This window comes from Eptesicus fuscus, chromosome 13 (assembly GCF_027574615.1).
Source record: "Eptesicus fuscus isolate TK198812 chromosome 13, DD_ASM_mEF_20220401, whole genome shotgun sequence".
Lineage (NCBI taxonomy): Eukaryota > Metazoa > Chordata > Mammalia > Chiroptera > Vespertilionidae > Eptesicus > Eptesicus fuscus.
Window position 1 is genome coordinate 3,513,084 of NC_072485.1, and position 23,847 is coordinate 3,536,930.

At 42.3% G+C, this 23,847-nt stretch overlaps 2 protein-coding genes across 2 annotated transcripts in view; one reads left to right on the plus strand and one right to left on the minus strand.

Moving 5' to 3' along the window:
- The window catches only part of BUD13 (BUD13 homolog), a 36,080-nt gene extending 12,437 nt beyond the window's left edge, over positions 1 to 23,643 (plus strand). Inside the window, exons 6-10 of the mRNA XM_028158505.2 lie at positions 1,475 to 1,580; positions 1,916 to 2,054; positions 2,579 to 2,763; positions 3,056 to 3,137; positions 23,223 to 23,643. Of these exons, the coding sequence (XP_028014306.2) occupies positions 1,475 to 1,580; positions 1,916 to 2,054; positions 2,579 to 2,763; positions 3,056 to 3,137; positions 23,223 to 23,316 (606 nt within the window). The 3' untranslated portion in view covers positions 23,317 to 23,643. The remainder of the gene's footprint in view (positions 1 to 1,474; positions 1,581 to 1,915; positions 2,055 to 2,578; positions 2,764 to 3,055; positions 3,138 to 23,222) is intronic.
- Positions 5,430 to 5,715, minus strand: LOC129151112 (40S ribosomal protein S27-like). The gene has a single exon (XM_054724951.1). The coding sequence runs from the start codon at positions 5,694 to 5,696 to the stop codon at positions 5,445 to 5,447; it is 252 nt and encodes an 83-aa protein (XP_054580926.1). The 5' UTR covers positions 5,697 to 5,715; the 3' UTR covers positions 5,430 to 5,444.
- Positions 23,644 to 23,847: the final 204 nt, after the last annotated feature.

Here is a 23,847-nt window from a genome sequence, read left to right on the forward strand (position 1 = left end):
CCAGAGATATGAGCCAGTGGAGGGGGAGGCAGCTCTTGGTAGTGCAGTAAATCTAGTTCAGAAGACTGCTCCAGCTCTTTCCTTCTCTCTGAAGGCAGGACTGCCTATAATACAACCCAGGTGAACTTGCAGATACCAGAGTTCCTAAGTAGTGTCTGCCTTTATGTCATCTTAATTCCATAAATCTCATTTTAATAGGTTTAGAAAAACTTCCTCTTTTCTTAGTAATAAACTGAGAACTGTAGTTTACAGAGTGGAGTTAGCACAAACTTTGTGTCAAATGTCACGTATTCAAATCCTACCTTTTCCACTTTCTATCTGTGAAATTTGAGCAAGATACATAATATCTCTAAGCCTTAGCTTCTTCATTGGTAAAATGTGGATAATAGTATATGCTTCATAAGATTATTGTGAAAATTAAATGAGTTAGTGTAAGTAAAACTTTTAGCATAGTACCTGGAACAAAGTAAAGAATTTATTATAATAAATTGGAGTGCAGGTCCCTGTATTCAGAGTTTAAAGAGAGGCACTTAAAATATAAAACTACTTCATAACACCTGGAAAGTCAGTGTTTTGTTTTATTTGAAATCTATGATGAGGCCCACGTGAGGGGGAAAAAAATCCATGAACCCTGAGTAACTGTGTTGTAAAGAACACAAGTCTGAGTAAAAGAGTCTTATTCCAGTGCGTGTTTAGGAAACAGAATGTTAGAGCCAATGGTGTGCACATCTTCCTCCAGCACAGATTTTTTAGGTGGGTCTCCTCTGCAGCCCACGTGGTCCTGGCAGGATCGACTGGCCTGTCCCTAACCCAGGAAGTGGGGTTCTTTTGTTTTGGGTCACAAAGTGAGGGCTATGTTTCATCTGGACTCCTTGATATTTTATGTATCTGTTTAGTCCATAGGTAATTTAATATTGATCAGATGTAGCACATGGCTTAAGGATATCAGGATATACTGCATGTCCCATTTGTGGGTTGATTTGTTACCTTGATACAAGGTGGAGTTTAGTAAAAAGTTTTTATTTGGTCAGATTTTTTCATTATCCTGAAATATATCTATGATTTAAGGATCTTAGGTTTGAATTTACATTTTAAATGGAATATTTTATTAGTGTGAGTCTCTAATGGAGGGCTTAGAGCTTGATACAGGTTTCTGGTCAGGTGGCCTGAGAGTGAGTCCTCATGTGTTAAGTTTATATATACTAAAAAATCAGAAGTACAGATGCTTAGCCTTCCCTTTAATAGCTTCTTGGTTTGTATTTTTGTTTACTCTTAAATTTGATAGTACTATTAGTTTTCCATGAAACTCAATTTTATTCTTTTCCATTTTGTGAATCCTGAGAATAAGATATAAAATTAGCGTTTTTGATTTGGTTATTGCTGATCTTCAGACAAAATGCACATAACTGAATACTCATAGAGCCTGCAGCTGCATCATCTCATTAATGTTGGATGCTCCCTTTCCATTGCATAGGCTGCACACATGTATTCTGGGGCTAAAACTGGGTTGGTGTTAACTGACATACAGCGAGAGCAGCAGGAACTCCAGGAACGGGACCAAGAAACCATGGCATTTGAAGGTAAAATTACAAAAGTGCAAAGACCAATTGAGGCTCATGTAACTTTTCTTTTTTAAATGTAGCTTATTGCACCTGATGTTTTAAACTTTTAATTGTTAGCAAGTTTCATTTCTGTTTTTACGCATTATTTTAACTTCTCAGTGGGTCCAAATGGTACTGTTCCTTCTTGAAAAAAATAATAGTTTTTAGGATCTTCACCAGTAGGTACTTGTAGTCTGGCTGCAGAAGTTCTTAGTTAGCATTAGAATCCCAAGTGTTTGATGTCAGCTATTAAAATAGTATTTCTGATTTTGACACCTGATGTTTATCTTTAAAAGCATAATTTTCCTTTGCAGCTGAATTCCAATATGCTGAAACTGTATTTCGAGATAAGTCTGGTCGTAAGAGGAATTTGAAACTGGAACGTTTAGAGCAAAGGCGAAGAGCAGAGAAGGACTCAGAGAGAGATGAGCTGTATGCCCAGTGGGGAAAAGGGTAAGGGAACCGTTGGAAGGTAAACTAGACTTCAGTGACTGTAGGGAGTTATTTCTCAGAGTCCTCTTCTGACGAGCTAGTTTATGTTTTGCCTTCAAGCTGTTTTCAGGCCCTGACTGGGGTTGGCTCAGTTGATTGGATATCATCCTGTGCACCAAGTTTGATTCCTGGTCAGGATGCATGTCTGGGTTGCAGGCTTGATCTCCACTTGGGGGTGTGCAGGAGGCAGCCGATCAATGGATCGATGTTTCACCCTCATGTTGTTTCTCGTTCTCTCTCAAAATCTATTTTAAACTTTTTTTTTAAAGCTGTTTTCAAGAATGGGAAATTCATTGTGTTCAGAATATATCCTTTCAGTGATATATTCTGCACTTCCAGTTGGTATTCTAGGAATTTTACCCTTTTCAATATTTGGCTTAGGCTTCTAGGAAGCGGAGGTTCTCCAGATGTAGCAGTGTGTCCATGTCAGTGTAAGAGTAGAATGTTAAACAGTATTACAAACAATCTTGGTTCTTTTTGCCCAGGCTTGTCCAGAGCCGGCAGCAGCAACAAAATGTGGAGGATGCAATAAAGGAAATGCAGAAGCCTCTGGCCCGCTATATTGATGATGAAGATCTGGATCGGATGCTGAGAGAACAAGAAAGGGAGGGGGACCCCATGGCCAACTTTATCAAGAAGAATAAGGCCAAGGAGAACAAGGATAAGAAAGGTGAGCCTTCTGGGAATCATCAGTGGTGCAGGTGACTTACATGAGAGAGAGAGAGAGAGAGAGAGAGAGAGAGAGAGAGAGAGAGAGAGAGAAAGGGTCATTAGGGTGGTGATAGATAGCTATGTGCAAAGAAGGCTTCCCCATACAATCTTGATTCCTTGTATTTGGGAGGTTAGGTTCCACATAATAGAGATTTCTGTATAAAATCCCCCCAGCCCCAGCCCCGCTGCCTTCTAGCTCTGGATTGAATAGTATAAATAATTGACCTGTGTTCTCTCTCTTCTCTCATTAGTGAGACCTCGCTACAGTGGCCCAGCACCTCCTCCCAACAGATTCAATATCTGGCCTGGGTATCGTTGGGATGGAGTGGACAGGTAAACCTGAATATTTCCTACACTTATGTTTTTTCTTCTAGCTGATCCTAACCTTCCCTAACTGTAAGTCTCTCTACACTCTGCCTCATTCTCTGCCCTAATGACTAGGTTAGTACTTTGAAGTTTGCTTGTTTCTGTTTCCGAGGTCCTCAAATCTCATTGCCCATGCTTAGAACACTCTTCCTCCTTTTTTCCTTTTCAAAGCTTAAAAAGCTCTGGCCAAACAACTCAGATGATCCTTTGTTTTTGACATTGTAACTTTTAATGATATTTTCCAAAGTTTAGGGGGTGAGTGAAGGGTGGTAGTCTGGAGCCTTCTGTATGTTGCATCTAAAATAATAGCCCCTGAACTGTCTCTTCACTGTCTTAGGAGTGAGTTACTTATAATACATCACTGACCCCTACCACCGTGTCTTTATTTTTTTATGTTAATCTTCACCCGAGGATTTTTTTTTCCATCAAAAAAATTTTTTTTTTTAGAAAGAGTGGAAGGGAGGGTGGGAAGGAAGGTTTGGGGGGGAGGCGGAGGAGAGAGGGGAAGAGTGGAGAGAGAGAGAGAGAGAGAGAGAGAGAGAGAGAGAGAGAGAGAGAGAGAGAGAAGAGAAACATTGATGTGAGGAGACACATCTGTTGGTTGGCTCCTACACACGCTGGGGCTGGGGATCTAACCTGCAACCCAGGTACCTGCTGCTCACTGGGAATCGAACCAGAAACCCTTCGGTGCACGGGCCAGTGCTCTAACCACATAGCCACACTGACCAGGGCCCTACCACCTTATCTATTCACCTGCCTGCATCTGTATCCCCCTGCTCTAATTTCCTGTCTGTTACCATGGATGAACTATAACATGCTGGATCCTGTCCCCTTTTGCCTACTAAAAGACATTTTTCTAGCATCTAATACAATGATTCTCAAACTTTTAGATCTTAAGACCCCTCCACATTTAAAAATTATTGAGGACTCCCAAAAACTTTATTTGTGTTGGTTATACTTACAATATTTCTAATATTTACCACATTAGAAATTAAACTGAGAAGTTTAAAAAGCATTTTTTGGTTCATTAAAAATAATAAAGCCAGCCCTAGCTTGTTTGGCTCAATGGATGGAGTGTTGACCTGCAGACTGAAGGGTCCTGGGTTCCATTCCAGTTAAAGTCACATGCCCGGGTTGTGGGCTCGATCCCCAGTAGGGGTTGTGCAGGAAGCAGCCGATTAGTGATTCTCTCTCATTGATGTTTCTGTCTCTCGCCCTCTCCCTTCATCTCTGAAATCAATAAAAATATATTTTAAACAAATTTTAAAAAGCCATTACATTAGCATAATTACCATATTTTTAAAGAAAAATAATTATATTTTTCAAACAAAAAATATAAGAATGGAATTGGTTTACATTTAAAAAATCTCATTGAAGTCTGGCTTAATAGTAGACAGGATTTTGCATTTAGTCTGTTGAAATATATTTAGTTGAAGTATAGGTAGAAAATTCGGCTTTATACATAGTAATTGGGAAAGAAAGGTGTACAGTAAAACCTCGATGTAATGGACTAATTCAGGCGAGGGGGTGTCCGTTAAAGCTGTAACTCCATTATATAATAAAGTAGGTTTTCTGAATGTATATTTAAAAATTGACAAATTAGTTTAACTGTTTTTATTTATGTAGACACATTTGTGTAATTGAAATTAAGTATGTCTGAAAAGTTTAATTTTCACAGAAGTTTTTATATATATTAGTGTAATTTTCAATTTATACTGAATAGGTCTAGTAAATCGGTCCAGCCACCTTGCATAAACAAATGTACACAGCTGGGGCATGGCTTAGCGCATGTCACTGGTTAAAACTGCTGCAGAAAGTCACACCACATGACAGCAGAACCAGTAACCTTGCTTGATGCGGTGTGATCACGTGCACATCCCCGAACATTGTTTAAGAGCAGTGACTCTTGGATTTAAATATATAGACTGTAGTTGTAGATATGTAATATTTATTTATGTCAGCAAAATTACTACAGTGTTTTTTTTTCAACCTGGCCTATTTGCTAAAATTTGTTAAAAACGACAGTGAATTAATACCAAGAAATTAACCTATTAATTTAATTGTAAGCAAGTCTTAGTTAAAAGCATTTTAAAATTAACAGGGTGTTAATTTTCACATATGACATATGGACTGGAAAGTTTTTTGTTTTGTTTTTTTTTTTTTTTTAAATTTTTATTTATTTATATTTATTTATTTATTTATTTATTTATTTATTTATTTTATCCAAAATGTGTTTATTGGGATGGTTTCCCACTCAGCTTGATTGAGGTGCCTTTAGTGCTGCTTCCTTCTGAAGGAGCATCCTTCTGTAAGCTTTGCTTTTCCTCTTGTTGGCTGACAGAGAACAGTGGAGCAACCAACACACAAAACTACCGTTTGTGCGTGGCTGAAGACGGTGGTGATTTTATAGCATCCTGGGCATTTTACATCCATGAAGTAGGAATTGGGGCTCTGCACCAGGCGCTTCTTCTTGTGTTTCCTCTTCTCTTCCGGAGAGGGATGGAGGAGATCCTTAGCGAGAGGCATATTGTCGTGGGGAGGTCGTCACCGCTGGAAAGGAGTTGTTTTTTTTTAAATAAATCTTTATTGTTCAGATTATTACAGGTGTTCCTCTTTTTTTCCCCTATAGCTCCCCTCCACCTGATTCCCCACCCCACCCCATACCCTTATTCCCCCCTCCACTGTCTTCATCCATAGGTGTAAGATTTTTGTCCAATCTCTTCCCACACTTCTCACACCCCCTTCTCCCTGAGAATTGTCAGTCTTTCTATGCCCCTGATTCTATTATATTCATCAGTCCATTCTGTTCATCAGATTTTTTATTCACTTGATTTTTAGATTCACTTGTTGGTAGGTATGTATTGTCATTTTGTTGTTCATAATTTTTATCTTTACCTTTTTCTTCTTCTTCCTCTTCTTAAAGAATACCCTTCAGCATTTCATATAATCCTGATTTGGTGGTGATGAACTCCTTTAGCTTTTTCTTGTCTGTGAAGCTCTTTATCTGACCTTCAGTTCTGAATGTAGCTTTGCTGGGTAGAGTAATCTTGGTTGTAGGTTCTTGCTATTCATCACTTTGAATATTTCTTGCCACTCCCTTCTGGCCTGCATAGTTTCTGTTGAGAAATCAGCTGACAGTTGTATGGGTACTCCCTTGTAGGTAACTAACTGTTTTTCTCTTGCTGCTTTCAAGATTCTCTCTTTGTCTTTTGCCCTTGGCATTTTAATTATGATGTGTCTTGGTGTGGTCCTCTTTGGATTCCTCTTGTTTGGGGTTCCATGCACTTCCTGGACTTGTAAGTCTATTTCTTTCACCAGGTAGGGAAAGTTTTCTGTCATTATTTCTTCTAATAAGTTTTCAATATTTTGCTCTCTCTCTTCTTCTGGCACCCCAATAATTCGGATGTTGGTACGCTTAAAGTTGTCCTAGAGGCTCCTTATACTATCTTCATATTTTTGGATTCTTTTTTCTTTTTGTTTTTCTGGTTGGGTGTTTTTTGTTTCCTCATATTTCAGATCTTTGGTTTGATTCTTTGGGTCCTTTGATCTACAATTGAGTTTCTGTATATTTATTTCAGGCAGTGTATGCTTAATTTCTGACAAGTCCTTTTCCATTTTATTGGCATTCTCATTAAGGTCCTTGAAGGTCTCACTGAGCTTCTTGTAGGTCTCATCAAGTTTCTCGGCGGTTTTTAGAAGATTCTTGAGTAACGTTATAAATGTGGTTTAGAACTCTTATGTCCAGTAGTTTGCTTTCCTCCATTTCTTTCATTCGTGACATGTTTTTTTGTCTCCGCATTTTGGCTGCTTCTCTGTGTTGATGGAGTGGCTTTGTGTGGTAGGTGACCTATAGGGGCCAGTAGCTCAGCATCCCCAATCACCTGAGGTGGACACTCTTGGTACACCCCTTTGTGGGCTGAGTGCAAAGTCTTGGTGTAGTTAAGCCTTGATTGCTGTTGGTACACTGGGAGGAATTGACCTCCAGGCCAGTTGGCTGTGAGGACCCGCTGTGTCTATAATGGAAGAACTGCTGCGCTGGAGACAAGCTTATGGGGCAGGACTTGCTTCAGTGGGGCTTTGGTGCTCACTGAGTCTGCCTCTTGATTGTATCACTTATGGATGTGAGGAGTTGAAATCTGGTGTCGTCTCACACTGACCACTAGGTACACTGGCTCTTGGATCTCCAATGGGGTGCAGGTCAGCTACTGTCTGAGGCCACCCAACAGGAGCTACAGTGAGAACTACAGTTTTCTCCTCTTTGCTTGGGGTTTGGAGGTTTTGGAGCTGTCTGACCAGAGCTGCAGTTTGTTTGGTTAAGCTGCAATAGGGGAGGCCATTGATATGCCAAAGCTGCTGCATGGAGCTTGGGTGGGTTTGTAGATTGTGCGGGGCGGGGTCTCAGGGAGTCACTAGGCTAGGGCATGGCAAACAGCGATGGCTGCCAGTCAGCCTTCTCTGCGTTTCCGCGTCCCTGCATCTCGCACCCCAGCACAGTAAACAATGATTCCTGCGCGTAGCTCTGCAGGAAAGCCACCCTCACTTTCCGACCCGATGGCAGACAGTCCAGCTTCTCCCTGTATGAGTTTGGATCCCCAGCATCTCCCCAGAAACTGGATTTCAGAGTAATCGGGAGCTTGTCCCCCTTCGGGTTGAAAAAAGCAATGCCCGCCGCCAGCCCGGTTCGCGCGCCTCCGTACCTCAGCTTTTCAGCGCTGTGCTCGCCTCAATGCTCTTTTCTCTTTCCTTCTAGTTGTAGAACTTCCACTCAGCCAGCTTTCCTGTGGTTCTGGGTGATAGACGTTTTGTCTTTTAGTTGTAATTTTGAAATTGTTGTGCGAGGCAGCAGTTTAGGTGTTTACCTATGCCGCCATCTTGGTTTTCTCTTAACTGGAAAGTTTTGTCCATTAAAGATGAAGTCCATTAAATTGAGGTCCCAAAAATCAAGGTTTGCTGTATTTTATATTTTGATACCACACAAAAAATTTCCAATTTATTAAAGGTTATTTATAATATGGAATCTAAAACTATATAAAAAAACTTTTATACTGTTACATTAAAATATATTGTTTGTTTTTTTCCTACTTTGGGATGGATCTGTTACCCCTGCATAATTTTATAACATCATGCACTAGACATTTGAAAAATATTATTTCGTTGAGTTTTTCAGAACTTCCAAATATTGACATATTTCATTATATAATATCAAATATCTGTGTATTTTTTCTTTTTAAAAAATTTCTTTATTGATTAAGGTATTACATGTGTGTCCTTTAACATTACCTCTGATCTCATCACAAAATCTTTAAATAACAGAAAGCAAAAGAGTTCATGATGGCAGATACAAGTGTCTCAAAATTCTTTGTTGCTCCACTTAGTTTTGCATTCATTGGTTGCTTCTTGGATGTGCCCTGACCGGGCATTGAACCCGGAACCTTGGCATATCAGGATGATGCTCTAACCAACTGACCTACCGGGCTAGGGTGCATAATACCTTATTTTGTAGATTCCCTCAGATTTTGTACTTAGAGGATCATGTCCTGTGTGAATAGAGACAGTTTGACATCTTCCTTTCCAATCCAGATGCCTTTTGTTTCTCTTTCTTGCCTTGTTGCATTAGCTAGAACTTCCAGTGAAGAAGTAGAATAAAAGAAGTAAGACCTTGTTCCTAATCTTAGAAGAAAAACATTGCATTGCTCCTAATCTTAGAAGGAAAACATTCAGTTTTTTACCATTAAATATGTCTTAAGCTATAGCTTTTTTAATAGATTATCTTTATTAAGAAAGTTCCTTTCTATTCCTAGTTTGCTGAGGGTTTATTTTTTCTTTCAGGAATGTATTGTTGGGTTTTGTTCAAAATAATTTTCCTTTTGGTTCATTCTTTGATTCGTGAGTTACTGAGGAGGACATTGTTTAATTTCAAATATTTAGACTTTTCTAGATATCTCACTGTTACTGATTTCCGATTTAATTTCACTGAGGTCAGAGAATGTACTCCGTAATATTTTGGTCTTTTGAAATTTGTTAAGCCATATTTTATGGCCCAGTATGTGGTTTATCTTGGTGAATAGTCCATTTGAGCCTGAAGGTTATATGTATTCTACAATTGTTTGTTGCAGTGTTTTGAAAATCTTTTGTGTGTTTTTTAAAAATAAACTTTTGTTTTGGAATAATTTTAGATTTATAGAAAATTTGCAAAATATTAAGAATTCCTATACATTCCTCATTCAGTTTCATTACCATTCATTACATTGTCATGGTACATTTATCAAAACTAAGAAACCAGTATTGGTATGTTATTAATGTACAAGGTTTTATTTGGCTTTCACCAGTTTTCCCATTATTGTCCTTTTTCTGTTCAAGTATCCAGTTCAGGAGACCACATTACATTTAGTTGTCATGTCTCTTTAGTCTCCTCTGATCTGTGGCAGTTTCTGTCCTTGCTTTTTGTAACCTTCATAATTTGGGGTTTGGTCAAGTATTTTGGAGAATGTCCCTCAAATTGGGTTTGTCTGATGTTTTTCTCACAGTTAGACTGAGGTGAGGGGTTTTGGAAAGAATGCCACAGTGGTGGAGTGCCTTTTTTATCACTTCATTTTAGTGGGTGCATGGTAGCCACATGACATCAATAGTGATGTTAACCTCAATCACGTGAGCAAGGTAGTGTTTGCCAGGCTTCTCCACTTTAAAGTCACTATTTCCCCCCTTCTGAACTCTGTTCTCCAGAAGTGAATTACTGAGTTCAGCTTACATTCAAAAGGGAACCAGTGGGAGGATATCTACCTATATTATTTGGACTTTTTCTGTGAGGAAGGTTCATTTCCTCTCCCCATTTATTCAACCATTTATTTTTACCAGTACGGACTTACGTATATTTTATACTCTGGATTGTAATCCAGTAGTATGTTATTTATTTTATTACTTAAATTGTTCTATTCTTTAGCCATTGGGAATTTGTTCAGGTGTCCCTTTCACAGGCCCCCATTTTATTTGAGTCCCCTGGTCTTGATACTGCAGGTTGCTCCAGGCTCATCTTATGTCTATTTTCCCTGCCCAAGACTAGAATCAGCCATTTCTCCAAGGAGCCCGAGCTGCTTTTTGTGGAGAGTAGTATATAGAAACCAAGATCTGACTGCTACAAGTGCTTGCTGTTACTGGGTGTCATTGCCTCCAGACCTTCTTAGCAGACAGAGCTAGGTAATGCATGTATAGTAATTTACGTATACACACATACCTCTATTTTGCTGTTTCCATCAGTATGTATCTGTGTATATGAACATATATTTATATATACAGATTTAGAAATATGAGTTCATACTGATGTAACTGACTCTACCCCAGTAGTACTTTTCCTTCTTACTTATCTATCATTTCCCTTTAGAAATTTAGAAATCTGTCATTCACCATCTACCATCCATTTTGTTCATCCCAATATACATGTAAAACAGTTTCAGAATTTAAAAATTCAGAAATGAGAAACAGATTTACCAACTGGAGAGTAGCATTTCTTTGGTTATTACCCTTATAGTTTAATCAAAATACAATTTTCAACATAAAGGGTCAGCTCCCTGTTCCCCCTCCCTCCAGTGCTGTTATGTTATACAAAGTAATATAGTTAGACTCACTGTCATAGCCTGCCTTTTGTCCGGGAGTCTCCTGGCATCCTGGGTGGTTCTTCTCTTTCATAGTTTACTTATATTGATGTTTGCTCTTTAGGATGGTGTACAGCTCTTTGAGGTTTGACAAATGCAGTCATTCATCCACTGCCCAAGTACTATATAGAACAGTTCCATCACCCTAAAATTTCCACTAAAGTTCCCTTTTAGTCCATTGTAGCCCCTCCACCAGTCCCTTTAATTACTGTTCTCTTTTCTGTCCCTATAGTTTTGCCTTTTCCAGATGTCACATGAATGAAGTCATAAAATATATAACCTTTTGGGTCTGACTTTTTGCAAAATGCATTTAATATTTATTAATGTTCTTGCATGGACCAGTACTTTATTCCTTCTTATCACTGAGTAATATTCCATTGTATGGTTATATTACAGATATCTTGGTTACTCCTAGTTTTTAGTGATTGTGAATAAAGTTGCAATAAACATTTGTGTATAGCTTTTATGTGTACATAGTTTTCAGTTTACTTGGGTAAATATCCAGCAATTGCTGGGTTGAATGGTGAGACTATATTTAATTTTATAAAAAACTGCCAAATGTCTTCCAAAATGGCTGTATTGTTTTACATTACAGCCGAGAATAAGGATTCCTATTGCTCCATATCCTTGCCAGCATTTTGGTATTGTCAGTGTTTTGGATTTTAGGTGTGTAAGGTGTATTCGATTTTAATTGCTCTATTATCTTTTTAGTTGTACCTCTGTGAAATTTTCTTTAGTGTTTGCTCTAAGGATCACAACATGTATCTTTAACTTATAGCTTACTGAGAGTTATCATTGTACTATTTCACATAAAATATAAGAGCCTTAGAACACTGTAGTTCCACTTACCTTTTGTTCTTTTTGCTAATGTTGTCATACATATTACATAAAAAATGATATAAGTCCCATAATACAATGTTATAATTTTTACTTTGCAGTTTTATATATATATATCCGATATAATAAAACCCTAATATGCAAATTAACCAAATGGCAGAATGACCGGCCACTATGATGCGCACTGACTATCGGGGTGGATGCTCAATGCAGGAGCTGCCTGCCCCCAGCCCTCAGGCCCCACCAGCAGTGGCAGCAGGGGGCGGGGTCGGCGAGCAGGTGGCGTCAGGCTGCCAGCCAAGGCGGGTGCCAGCTCGGGGGGAGGGGGGGCTCCCCCCTATCACCCTGCCGGTCTCCCCGCAGATCGGCCCTGATAGAACACTACATATACTAGTGTTCTGGTGCATGGATTTGTGCACATTGAAAAGAAATTAAATAGAAGGTGGCTGGCGGAGCGGGACTGGGTGAAACAGGCCGGACAGGCCCTGGAGCCAACCTCCCATGGTCCCTCTCCGGCTGGCTGCACCTGGGGTGGTGCTGTGGCTCGAAGGGTGTCTGTGGAGTGAGCAGGGTCCCTCCGGCAGGTGAGGTCCCTCGGCCTGGCCTGCAGGGATTGGGCCGAAACTGGCTCTCCGACATCCCCCGAGGGGTCCCAGATTGCGAGAGAGAGGTTCTTGGGTGATGCACTCTGGAATCGGGCTCCCTCCTCTCTGGTTCAAGGGTGCGTCACCCAAGAACTGCCGCTGCCAAGTCACCACAGCAGCTCGGCTGCTCCTGTGTTGAGTGTCTGCTTCTTGGTGGTGTGTGTGTCATACCTACCAGATGGTTGGATGGTCGCTTAGCCTTTTATATATATAGATGCTATGTTTTTGTTGATTTTAGTGAGAGGAAGGGGGAGAGAGAGAAAAACATTGATGAGAGAGAAACATCATCAGCTGCTTCCTGCATGCCCCCTACTGGGGTTCAAACCCGCAGCCCAAGCATGTGCCCTGATCAGAAATCAAACTGATGACCTCTTGGTGCATAGGAGGATGCTCAACCAACAGCCACACCGGCCAGGGCTACAGTTATATTTTTTAAAGTTACTAAGAAAACAAAAGAAAAAAAATGTATAGTTGTTAATATGTACTCACATATTTACCATTTCTGGTGCTTTCCCTTCTTTCTAAAGAACTGCTTTTAACATTCCTTCAGCGCCAGTCCAGTGGCACCACATTTTCTCAGTTTTTGTTGATATAAAAGGTCTGTTTCACCTTTATATTTTTTAAATGTTACTTAAGAAATAATTGTTGACTCACAAGAACTTGAAAAAATATTACAATGTGTTACAGTGTATCCCTTCCCAACTTGCCATAATGATAATCTTATATAACCATAGTACATTATCAAAATAAGGACATTGACATCGACATGATTCTATTAATGAATTTAGAGACCTTTTTCTTGCCTTCATTTCTGAAGGATAGTTTCACTGACATGACTGCCTATTGACCCACAAGCTCTGTCTGGGCAATCAGAGACTCCTTATTCCCTCCCTTGTCCTTGGAACTTATTATTATTTTTTAAAATATATTTTATTGATTTTTTACAGAGAGGAAGGGAGAGGGAGAGAGAGTTAGAAACATTGATTAGAGAGAAACATCGATCAGCTGCCTCCTGCACACCCCCTATTGGGGATGTGCCCGCAACCAAGGTACATGCCCTTGACCGGAATCGAACCTGGGACCCTTGAGTCCGCAGCCTGACGCTCTATCCATTGAGCCACACCGGTTAGGGCTGTCCTTGGAACTTATGTCACACTTATTCTTCCCATACTAGCAGCCAATTCAAAGATGTAGTCTAGAGAGAGTAAGGTGTTGAGACCAGCTGGACTGAATATGTGACTGAAAGCTAAAGCTTCAAATAAACTTTTAAGATTCTGGCAGGCAGGTGCCCAAGACCAGCCTTATATGTAAGTCCCCTTGCTTTTTAAAACTCTAATCTGGAGTGGTCTGCCTCTTTGGTCTCTTCTTGTCCTCTGCATACAGAGGCCAATTTTACCTTTCACCTAGGGAACTTCTGAGGTTGACAGTACCAGAGTTCTGACAGTTTTGTCAGCCCTTTAAAGATGTTTCATTGTTTTCTGGTCTCCACTCTTTCTGATTAGAAGTCAACACTCAGTCCTCATTTCTTATATGATTACCCCTCCTCCCCCGTCCCTCTGCCACCCCAACACACACACACACACACACACACACACGCACACACACACGCACACACACACACGCACACACACACACGCACACACACACACACACAGTAATATTTTTTTTTTCTGGCAGCTTTCAAGATTTTCTTCTTGTCTTTGTTTGTAGCAGTTTGACTATGATGCACCTAGGTGTGGTTTTCTTGGTGTTTATCCTGCTTTGGGTTTGTTGCACTTTCTGGACCTATGAGTTTATGTTTTTCACATTTGGGAAGAATTTGGCTATTTTTTCTTCAATTGTTTATTTTTTTCCTTCAACCACTCTTCTCCAATGACACTATTATTCTACCACTTGATATTCTCCCACAGATCTCTGAAGTCTTGTTTATTTTTTTGTCATTTTTCTCTATTCTTAAGATGGGACAATTTCTGTTATCTTTTCTCAAGTTCATTGACTCTTTCATCTGCCACCTCCAGTCTATTAGGCCCATACAATGAATTTTTCATTTAAGCTAGTTCATTGTATTTCAACTCTAGAATGTTCATTTGAAAGTTTATATTTTTCTGCTGATATCTCCTATCTGTGCACTCATTAAGAGACATTTTTGTCTTTCATGAAACTATCCTATATAATATAGAGTTAATATGCAAATTGACCATCACCCCAACACACAAGATGGCCACCCCCATGTGGTCAAAGATGGCCACCCCCATGTAGACACAAGATGGCCACCACAAGATGGCTGGCAGGGGAGGGCAGTTGTGGGAGATCAGGCCAGCAGGGGAGGGCCAGGCCTGCAGGGAAGGGCAGTTGGTGGCAACCAGGCCGGCAGGGGAGGGCAGTTGGGGGTGACCAGGCCTGCAGGGGAGGGCATTTGGGGGCAACCAGGCCTGCAGGGGAGGGCAGTAGGGGGGGACCAGGCCTGCAGGGGAGGGCAGTTGGGAGTGGCCAGGCCTGCAGGGGAGGGCAGTTGGGGGTGACCAGGCCTGGTCCCCCCTAACTGCCCTCCCCTGCAGGCTTGAAGTTGTCCCAGAGGCTCCTTACACTAACCTCATTTTTTAAAAATTCTTTTATTTTAGCTGTTCTGATTAGGTGTTTTTTGCTTCCTTATATTCCAAATTGCTGATTTGATTCTCGGTTTCATCTGTTCTACTGTTAATTCTCTGTAAATTATTCTTTATTTCAGTTAGTGTATCCTTCATTTCTGACTCGTCCTTTCTTATGCTGTTGAGGTTCTCACTAAGTTCATTGAGCATCCTTATAACCAGTGTTTTGAACTCTGTATATAGATTCCTTGCCTCCATTTTGTTGATATTTTTGTTTGTTTGTTTGTTTTCCTGGAGGTTTGTTCTGTTCTTTCATTTGGGATATTTTTCCTTGTCGCTTCATTTTGGCAGCCTCCCTGGGTTTGTTTCTATGTATTAAGTAGAGCTGTTACATCTCCCAAGTTTATCTGATAGAGTGGCCTTGTGTAGTAGTTGTTCTGTAGGGTCCAGTGGCGCAATCTCCCCAATCACCCAAGCTGGGCACTTAAGGTGGGCCCCCTGTGTGGGCTGTGTACACTCTCCTCTTGTAGTTGAGCCTTGATTGCTATTGGGACGTCAATGGGAGGGATTTGCCCCCAGGCCGATCAGCTGCAAGGACTGGCTGCAACCGCTGGCCACTGACCACTGACCTCTGACCATTGTGGAGGATCAGCTGTGCCATAGGCCCACTCCACAGAGCAGAACTTACTCAGTGTGGCTCTTGTGTCTGCTCAGTCAAACTTGTATGTGTTGATTGTGGAAGTGGTTGGGTAGTGATGTTTTGATGTGGTCTGAGGCTGTGGGGCCTCCTGGGAGGTGTAGGCCAAGGTCAGCTACTGCCTGTGTTCTACCCGGGGCCACCCAGCATGAGCCACAGAGCAGTCTGCAGATAGCGGCTATTTGTGCTGGGCTTGAAGGTGCCCAGGTGATGCCAAGCTGTGAACCAAGACTGGCTGCTGCTAGTGCCAGGCCTGGGGCAACTTGGCCATAGGTATGGGGCACACTGAGGCTAGATGCTGCTCCTTTTACAGATTCTAGGAAAACCTTTTCCATTTGTATGTAACAGTCAATGGAAACAGCTTGGATGGACCGGACAGTTGCACCAGGTGGAAACAGTGTGAGCCAGGTTGATGGAATCTCAGATATGGCACCTGCCTGCTGGTTCTGTGGGGGGAGGGTTCATCAAAGGAATAATGGCCTCTGCCAGCACCTCTATCTGGCAGAATGCTGCCCCTCCAGCTCTTGCCCTAATGCTGGACAATTTAGTTTCTCCCCATGTGTCCCTGGTCCCTATTAAGCTGCTGCCCCAGTTGCTGGAGCTCAGAAGGAATGAGTCTAAGTCCATGCATGGGCCATTTTAGAGCAACTGCCTGGGACTCCAGCAGCCCGCTGTCTCCCTCAGTTTCAATTCCCTCTGGTTTTTACAGCCAGAAGTTATGGGGACTTTTCTTCCTGGCACTGGAACCCTGGGCTGGGGGGGCCTGGTATGGGGCTGGGCCCCCTGGCTCCTTGGGGACCGTCACTGTGGAGATATCCCTTTTGATTTTCTCCTCTCCTTCTACCAGTCTTGATGTGGCTTCTTTAATTCCCTAGTTCCATGGTCGGCAAACTGCGGCTCTTTGACCCCTTGAGTGTAGCTCTTCCACAAAATACCACGGTCTGGGCGAGTCTATTTAGAAGAAGTTTAAGTTTAAAAAATTTGGCTCTCAAAAGAAATTTCAATCGTACTGTTGATATTTGGTTCTGTTGACTAATGAGTTTGCCGACCACTGCCCTAGTTGAAGGACTTTCATTCAGCCAGATTTCAGGCAGTTTGGAATGGTGGTTGTTCAGTAGTTTAGTTGTAGTTTTGATGGCTGCATTTATCTATGCCACCATCTTGTCCAGAAGTCTCCCATTTTCTTTAACATATTCTGGACATTATGAATGATACATTGTAGAGACTTTCAATCCTGTTATATTCCTCTGAAGTGTGTTGATTTTTATTCTAACAGTTAACTTGGTTGTTTTGTGTCTTCTTTACAGTGGGCGGCAGCTAAAATTTCTGCTCAGTTCTTTTAATTCCTAGCTGCTGCCTTTTCATTGGGTCCAGTGGCGTTTCCCTGCTCAAGCACAGTTTAGCAGCTAGTCAAGGATTTGGGGACAGTTTATATGTAGATTTGGGGGGAATCATCCCTTTTGCAGCTCCCCCCTTTTATGATTTTCAGCTATTCTTCCCAGTTTGCACTGACACCTCAAGCCAGTAACCCTGTGGCTTTCTGCCTCTATGATTTGGAAGTACCCTCTGGCCAAAAGCCTCACAAATCTCTTTTCACACATAGATTTTCATCCTGAATCTGCTTGCTTTTGGTCACTCTCCCATGCCTTCAAATACTTGCGAATACTTGTATTTTGATATGTTGTCTACACTTTATAATTGCTGTCTGAGGGTAGATTAGTCTGCCCAAGTTCCTCTGCTGTGACTGGAACCCACCATTCTACCTTACATGGTCTAAGGCAGTGGTCGGTAAACTGCGGCTCGTGAGCCACATGCGGCTCGAAAGCCGCGGTTTGCCGCTCTGTTGACTAATGAGTTTGCCAACCACTGCCATATACTACCCTTTATCTCTTTGCACACAATATGCCACAATTGCCTAATCCTCACAGCTTCCAAGTACACGGTAACATTTAGTCTACCACTGGTCTAAGGCATTATCATCTGTCCCTGAAACTACCATTCAAATTCAAGGCCCTAGCCCCGCTGGTGTGGCTTAGTGGTGGAATGTCATCCCATGCACCTAGAGGTCGCTGGTTTGAGTCCCCATCAGGGCACATGCCTGGAGTGGTTGCAGGCTCCATTCCCACTAGGGGGCATGCAGGAAGCAGCTGATCAACATTTCTCTCTCTCTCCATCCCCTTTCCTCCTCTCTCTCTAAAAATACCAATAAAAACACTTTTTAAAAAATTCTGGGCTCTAGTTTCTCATATTCCCAGGTATCCTTAGGGCGGCTGTGGTTTGGGTTTGGGTTACTGCTTCTGTTTGAAGCTCACTGTGTATAGGCTCTTTGATAGCAGGAGGATTTTCCAGAATGCTGATTTGCCATATAGCCAGAAGTAGAATTTTGTTAAAAGTATATTTTTATTGATCTCAGAGAGGAAGGGAGAGGGAGAGAGAGCAAGAAACATCATTGATGAGAGTGAATTATCATTCGGCTGCCTACTGCACACCCCTACTAGGGGTCGAGCCACAAACCAGCCATGTGCCCTGACTGGTAATCGAACTGTGACCTCCTGGTTCATAGGTTGACATTCAACCACTGAGCCATGCTGGCTGGGCAGAAGTAGAATTTTTGTAACCATGACTGTAAAGATTTTCCCTGCTATATTGAGTTGTTTTCTCTTTTCTACATTTATGGATCCAAAACTTAGAATCTCCCTGACCTAGTGTTTTACTGGTGTCTAATTTGTCTCTATCTCTCCTAGTAATTTTTCTCTATTTCTCATTCTTGTTTTTTTCCTAGATTTGTCTTTTTAATTCCCTTTCTCATTTTTTTCTTTCTGATTATTCATTCTTTCATCATCTTTTCTAGTTTTGTTTTGGCCCACTGAAAATGAATATTTCTATAAAAATTAGAAAAGCTCTTAAGTTTATTACTCTAACTCTCATGAACCTGTTGCCCAGATGATTTAACAATTTACCTGAGTCATTCAGCTTATCTGATAAAGCTGGGGTTAGAACCCTGGGCTGCTGATTCTCTAGTCCCGAGCTTTATCAACAACGACAAGGAGTTCTCTTGCAGTTTTTTTTTTTTTTAATTTTGTTTAGGAATTGGTTTATTATTTATATGTCCTTTGTCTGTAGGACCCTATTAGTGTTGATTCTCTTAAGTACTCATTCCCCAAGGCAAAAATCAGTCGTTTCCTTGGTACTCTAGAAGACCATGCATACTTCTAAGGACAGAGATGGTGCTGTTCATAGTAAGCTTCCCTTCCTCAAAGCCTTCTATTACTCATCCTACACCCCGACTCCACCCTTAGGGAAGCCTTAGGAAAGAGGGGAGCCTGCTACTCCAGGTAGTTCATTGATCCTTAGCATACGTGTTACAACTTTAAGTAGCTACATACTAGGTGTCAGGGTCTCATAGTTAGTGAGAGTCCTTGAGCCCAGGAATTCACTTTCTATCTAGAGAAGACAGACAGTAATTAATTGATAAGTATCAGTGCTACTTGGTAAGTATTAAAAGAGGATTTTCAAGGTGCCTTGGAGGGTGTGGACAGGGAATACTTTCTAGAGGATGTGATACCTGAGCTTAGTCTTTAGTTGTGTCAGCTACCAGCCAAGAGAAGGAAAGGAAGGGTATTGAAGGAAGAGGACCATATATACAAGCAAAGTCATAAGGATATGGAAGTGGTCGTAGAGTTATGGGGAACAGCACTAAGTGTGAGTGGAGTTTACATCGCGGACTAAAGTGAAAGCAGGGCCTGGTCACAGAAGGCCTTGGAAGCATTTCTGAGCATCTTGTTCGTCACACTGGAGACAAAGGGGAGCCTCTGAAGGACTGACAGCAGCATTTCCTCTCTCAGACGACGGTGATGGCAGTAATCTGAAACATTTCACAGGCGTCGTGTGCAAGTAGAGACCAGGTACAAGGCTGTTGCGGTAGATCAGGCTATAGGGCAGTGATGGGCAACCTTTTGAGCCTGGTGTGTCAAACTTCGCCAAAAAACTGAGCATTGCCGAAACCGGTTTGGCTCAGTGGATAGAGCGTCGGCCTGCGGACTCAAGGGTCCCGGGTTCGATTCCGGTCAAGGGCATGTGCCTTGGTTGTGGGCACATCCCCGGTAGGGGGTGTGCAGGAGGCAGCTGATCGATGTATCTCTCTCATCGATGTTTCTAGCTCTCTATCCCTCTCTGTAAAAAAAAAAATCAATAAAAAAAAAAAAAAAAAAAAAAAAAAACAAAAACTGAGCATAACTCGGGTAGTGTGTCACTTTGAGGAAAAAACATTATTTCGCAAATGTTTCATCCTCAGGAGCAGCAAATGTTTCATCCTCGGCATGCGGCCGCCTCAGCGGCCGCGTGTCATCAGAAATGGCTACGCGTGTCAGTGCTGACACACGTGTCATAGGTTCGCCATCACTGCTATAGGGTGAAGTCTGTGCCCTGGCAGTGATGATGTTAAGAATGGAGAAGAGGAGGTGGAGAAGTGTTTAGGGTATATGATGGCAGGATTTGGTGACTGGTTGTAGAGAGGCAGAGATCCTGGATTTGGCACCAAGGAAAGGCATCGGTGGCCTGAAGGAGAGCTAACTTTGTGGCGTAGTGAAGCAAAAGCCAGGTTCTAATGTGTTAAGGAGTGAATGGCAAGTGAGGAAGTACAGACCTCGAATGCAGGCTCTTCTGAGAAGTTTATGTAAGGGACGGGGATGCATAGTATTAGAAGGGAGTTGACGTTCACTCCTTGAAACTCACTTCTGTATTGGCTTTTATGACACCCTAACCCTCATTCTTTTCTCTCATCATTTCTTCTTGGCCACCTTTAAGCTTCCTTTCCTCTGCATGTTTCTCGGCTCCATCCATAACCCTTAGCTGTTCTCCTTCTCACTTCATGTGCTCTCTCTGGCCTAATCTTACCTAGCCACACCTTCATTATGTCCTTGATTCCCAAATCAATATTTGCAGTTCATTCTGGTGTATCTAGCTGTGTATTGTGTTTCTCTATTGATGTGCACGTAAGGTATCTTAAATGAATATATTCAAAACAAATCATCAGCTTCCCCTACTCTAAACCTTTTCCTTCTCTTGTCTTCTACCCAGGCTAGTAGTATCCTCATTCATCTGAAATTATTAACCTGCGGGTCAAACTTACCTCTTTCTTCTTTGCTTTTATACACCTAGTCAGTCCCTAAGTCCTACTGTGTCTTCTTTCTCCCTCTTTTTTGCCATTACTTTCATTACCTGTTGTCTGTACCACTGCAGTAACTTTTCTGCTCTGATCTACTCCAAAGTGTTCTCTCTCTTTTTTAAAAATATGTTTTTATTGATTTTTAGAGAGGAAGGGGGAGAGAGAGAGATAGAAACATCGATGAGAAGGGAACATCATCAATTGGCTGCCTCCTGCACGTACTCCCACCAGGGATCGAGCGCACAACCCCAGCATGTGCCCTGACCAGAAATTGAACTGAACTGGCGACCTTTTGGTTCCCGGGTTGACGCTCAACCGCTGAGCCACACCGGCCGGGCTAGAGTGTTCTCTTTGAAATGCATTTTATGCTCCTGCTTTAAATCAGTTCCTACTGGATGAAACCTAAGCTTTTCACTGTGGCCTATAAAGCTGATTATGATTTTGCCTCTGCCTATCTTTCTAACTTTGTCTTGTGCTATTCCTTTTGTCATACTTTAAGCTCCAGCCATACCAGTTTGCCTTTGGGTCCCTGCACATAGCAGGCTATTTCTCATTTTTGTGCCTTTGCTCTTATTGCTCATGCTGTGCTCTGTCTGGAAATACCCTCCCAACACTTCTGGCTCTCCCCAACTCCAACCCTCTGGCTAATTCTGTCTTTTAGACTTAGCTTAGGGACTACCTCCAAGAAGCCTTTCCTGACTATATCCATCTACCTTCCAAGCTGGGTAAGATCTCAGTTCTGTTTCTGTGATACCCAATATATACTTTTACCATAGTTTATGCTTTTTATTTTAATTACTAGAGGCCTGGTGCACGAAATTCGTGCATGGGGGCGGGGGGTGTCCCTTAGCCCAGCCTGCACCTCTCCAATCTGGGACACCCCGAGGGATGTCCGACTGCCCGTTTAGGCCCGATCCCACCGAGGGATGTCTGACTGCCTGTTTAGGCCTGATCCCACCGGATCGGTCCTAAACGGGCAGTTGGACATCCCTCTCACAATCCAGGACTGCTGGCTCCCAACTGCTCGTCTGCCTGCCTTCCTGATTGCCCCTAACCGCTTCTGCCTGCCAGCCTGATCACTCCCTAACCACTCCCATGCCAGCCTGATTGATGTCTAACTGCTCCCCTGCCAGCCTGTTTGCCCCCAACTTCCCTCCTCTGCCAGCCTGGTCACCCCTAACTGCCCTCCCCTGCAGGGTTGATCGCCTCCAACTGCCCTCCCTTGCAGGCCTAGTGCCTCCCAACTGCCCTCCCCTGCTTGCCTGATCGCCCCCAACTCCCCTCCCTTGCAGGCCTGGTCCCTCCCAACTGCCCTCCCCTGCTGGCCATCTTGTGGTGGCCATCTTGTGCCCACATAGGGGCAGGATCTTTGACCACATGGGGGCAGCCATATTGTGTGTTGGAGTGATGGTCAATCTGCATATTACTCTTTTATTAGATAGGATAGAGGCCTGGTGCATGGGTGGGGGCCAGCTGGTTTGCCCTGAAGGGGGTTCCCTTGGGGCATGGGGCGGCCTGAGCGAGGGTCCTGTGGTGGTTTGCAGGCCAGCCACGCCCCCTGGTGACCCAAGCGGAGGCCCTGGTATCTGGAATTTATTTACCTTTTACAATTGAAACTTTGTAGCCAGGAGTGGAGCCAAGCCTCCTGCTCGCTCTGTGACTGGCAGCCATTTCTGTTGGGGTTTATGTACCTTCTATAATTGAAACTTTGTAGCCTTAAGAGGAGGCCTGGGCTGGCCAGGGTGTGCGGAAAGCTTTGCTTCCTCCATTGCCGGGGACAACCCTAGCCTCCCGCTCTTTCCAGCTCTGTTGCTGCCGCTATTTCTGTTCGGATTTGTTTACCTTCTATAATTGAAACTTTGTAGCCTCGAGTGGAGGCCTAGGCTGGCAAGGGCAGGTGGAAAGCTTGGTTTCCTCTGTTGCCTGGGAAACCCAAGCCTCCCTCCTGCTCTCTGTGGCTGTAGCCATCTTGGTTGGGTTTATTTGCATACTCGCTCTGATTGGCTGGTGGGCGTGACCGGCGGGTGTAGCAGAGTGATGGTTAATTTGCATATTACTCTTTTATTAGGTAGGATTTGTTTAAAAGTCAATCTCCTATGAGTTCATCAGGACAAGTGCTGTGCTGTACTCATTTTCATGACACAGTGCCTAGTATGTAAAGAATTCACTAAATGTTTATATAATGAATGGATAAAGTATAAGATATAGATATCACCTGAGAGTGAGTTGGGCCTTTAGAGAGTGGTGAATGTTTGGAACAGTTGATAAAGACTGGGAAGAGTCTGAACAAGGACTAAAACAGGATGAATTTTGTTTTGTCCTTTTGATTCTATTACATGTACCTTAAATATTTCTCATGCCTTATTTTCTTCCTTATTAATTAATTGTGAACTCTTTCTTTTTTTTTTTTTTTTTTCAAAAGTAAGTGTCCAGTTCAGGATTCTGGTTGACTGATATCTCTTGATTGCAGATCCAATGGATTTGAACAGAAGCGCTTTGCCCGGCTTGCCAGCAAGAAGGCGGTGGAGGAACTTGCCTACAAGTGGAGTGTTGAAGATATGTAACTTTTCTGAGGCTGTGAGGTCCCTGGGGGTTGTGGTAATGGACACAGACCAGCCAGATGTCTAGCCGTAAAAGCTGTCTATGCTAATAATCAGGCCCACACACACCAGCAATTCTGAATGCTAGTTTTGACCACTTGAGAAGAACTTCACCATTTGAAAAGAAGAATATCTGAAACCTGATATTTGGACTGAGGCACCTGTAATGTCTCAGGTGTGCCAGCATTGGTGGTTGTTGCTGGCTTTCAGAAGAAGCATTGATTTCTAGTGTCCCAGGGTTTGTTCTTGGTTAGGTTTTTTAATAAACATACATTTATTTTTTTAAAATCACTTTCTGAACTGGGTATTCTATTTCTGGGAAGAATACAAGCTAATAATATTGAACCCCCAGGGGTCATGGAGGGTAACGGTTGGATTTTTCATTTACATGGTATATAGAAAGCAGGATAGTAGCTGTAAAATGCCTCCTAACTGGGTTTCGCTTTCTGTGGTTTCAGTTATGCATGACCAGCCATGTCTGAAAATATTAAATGG

Bases quoted from the DNA above. Each gene is read 5' to 3' on its own strand.
- LOC129151112 (XM_054724951.1), bottom strand. From the start codon at position 5,696: ATGCCTCTCGCTAAGGATCTCCTCCATCCCTCTCCGGAAGAGAAGAGG.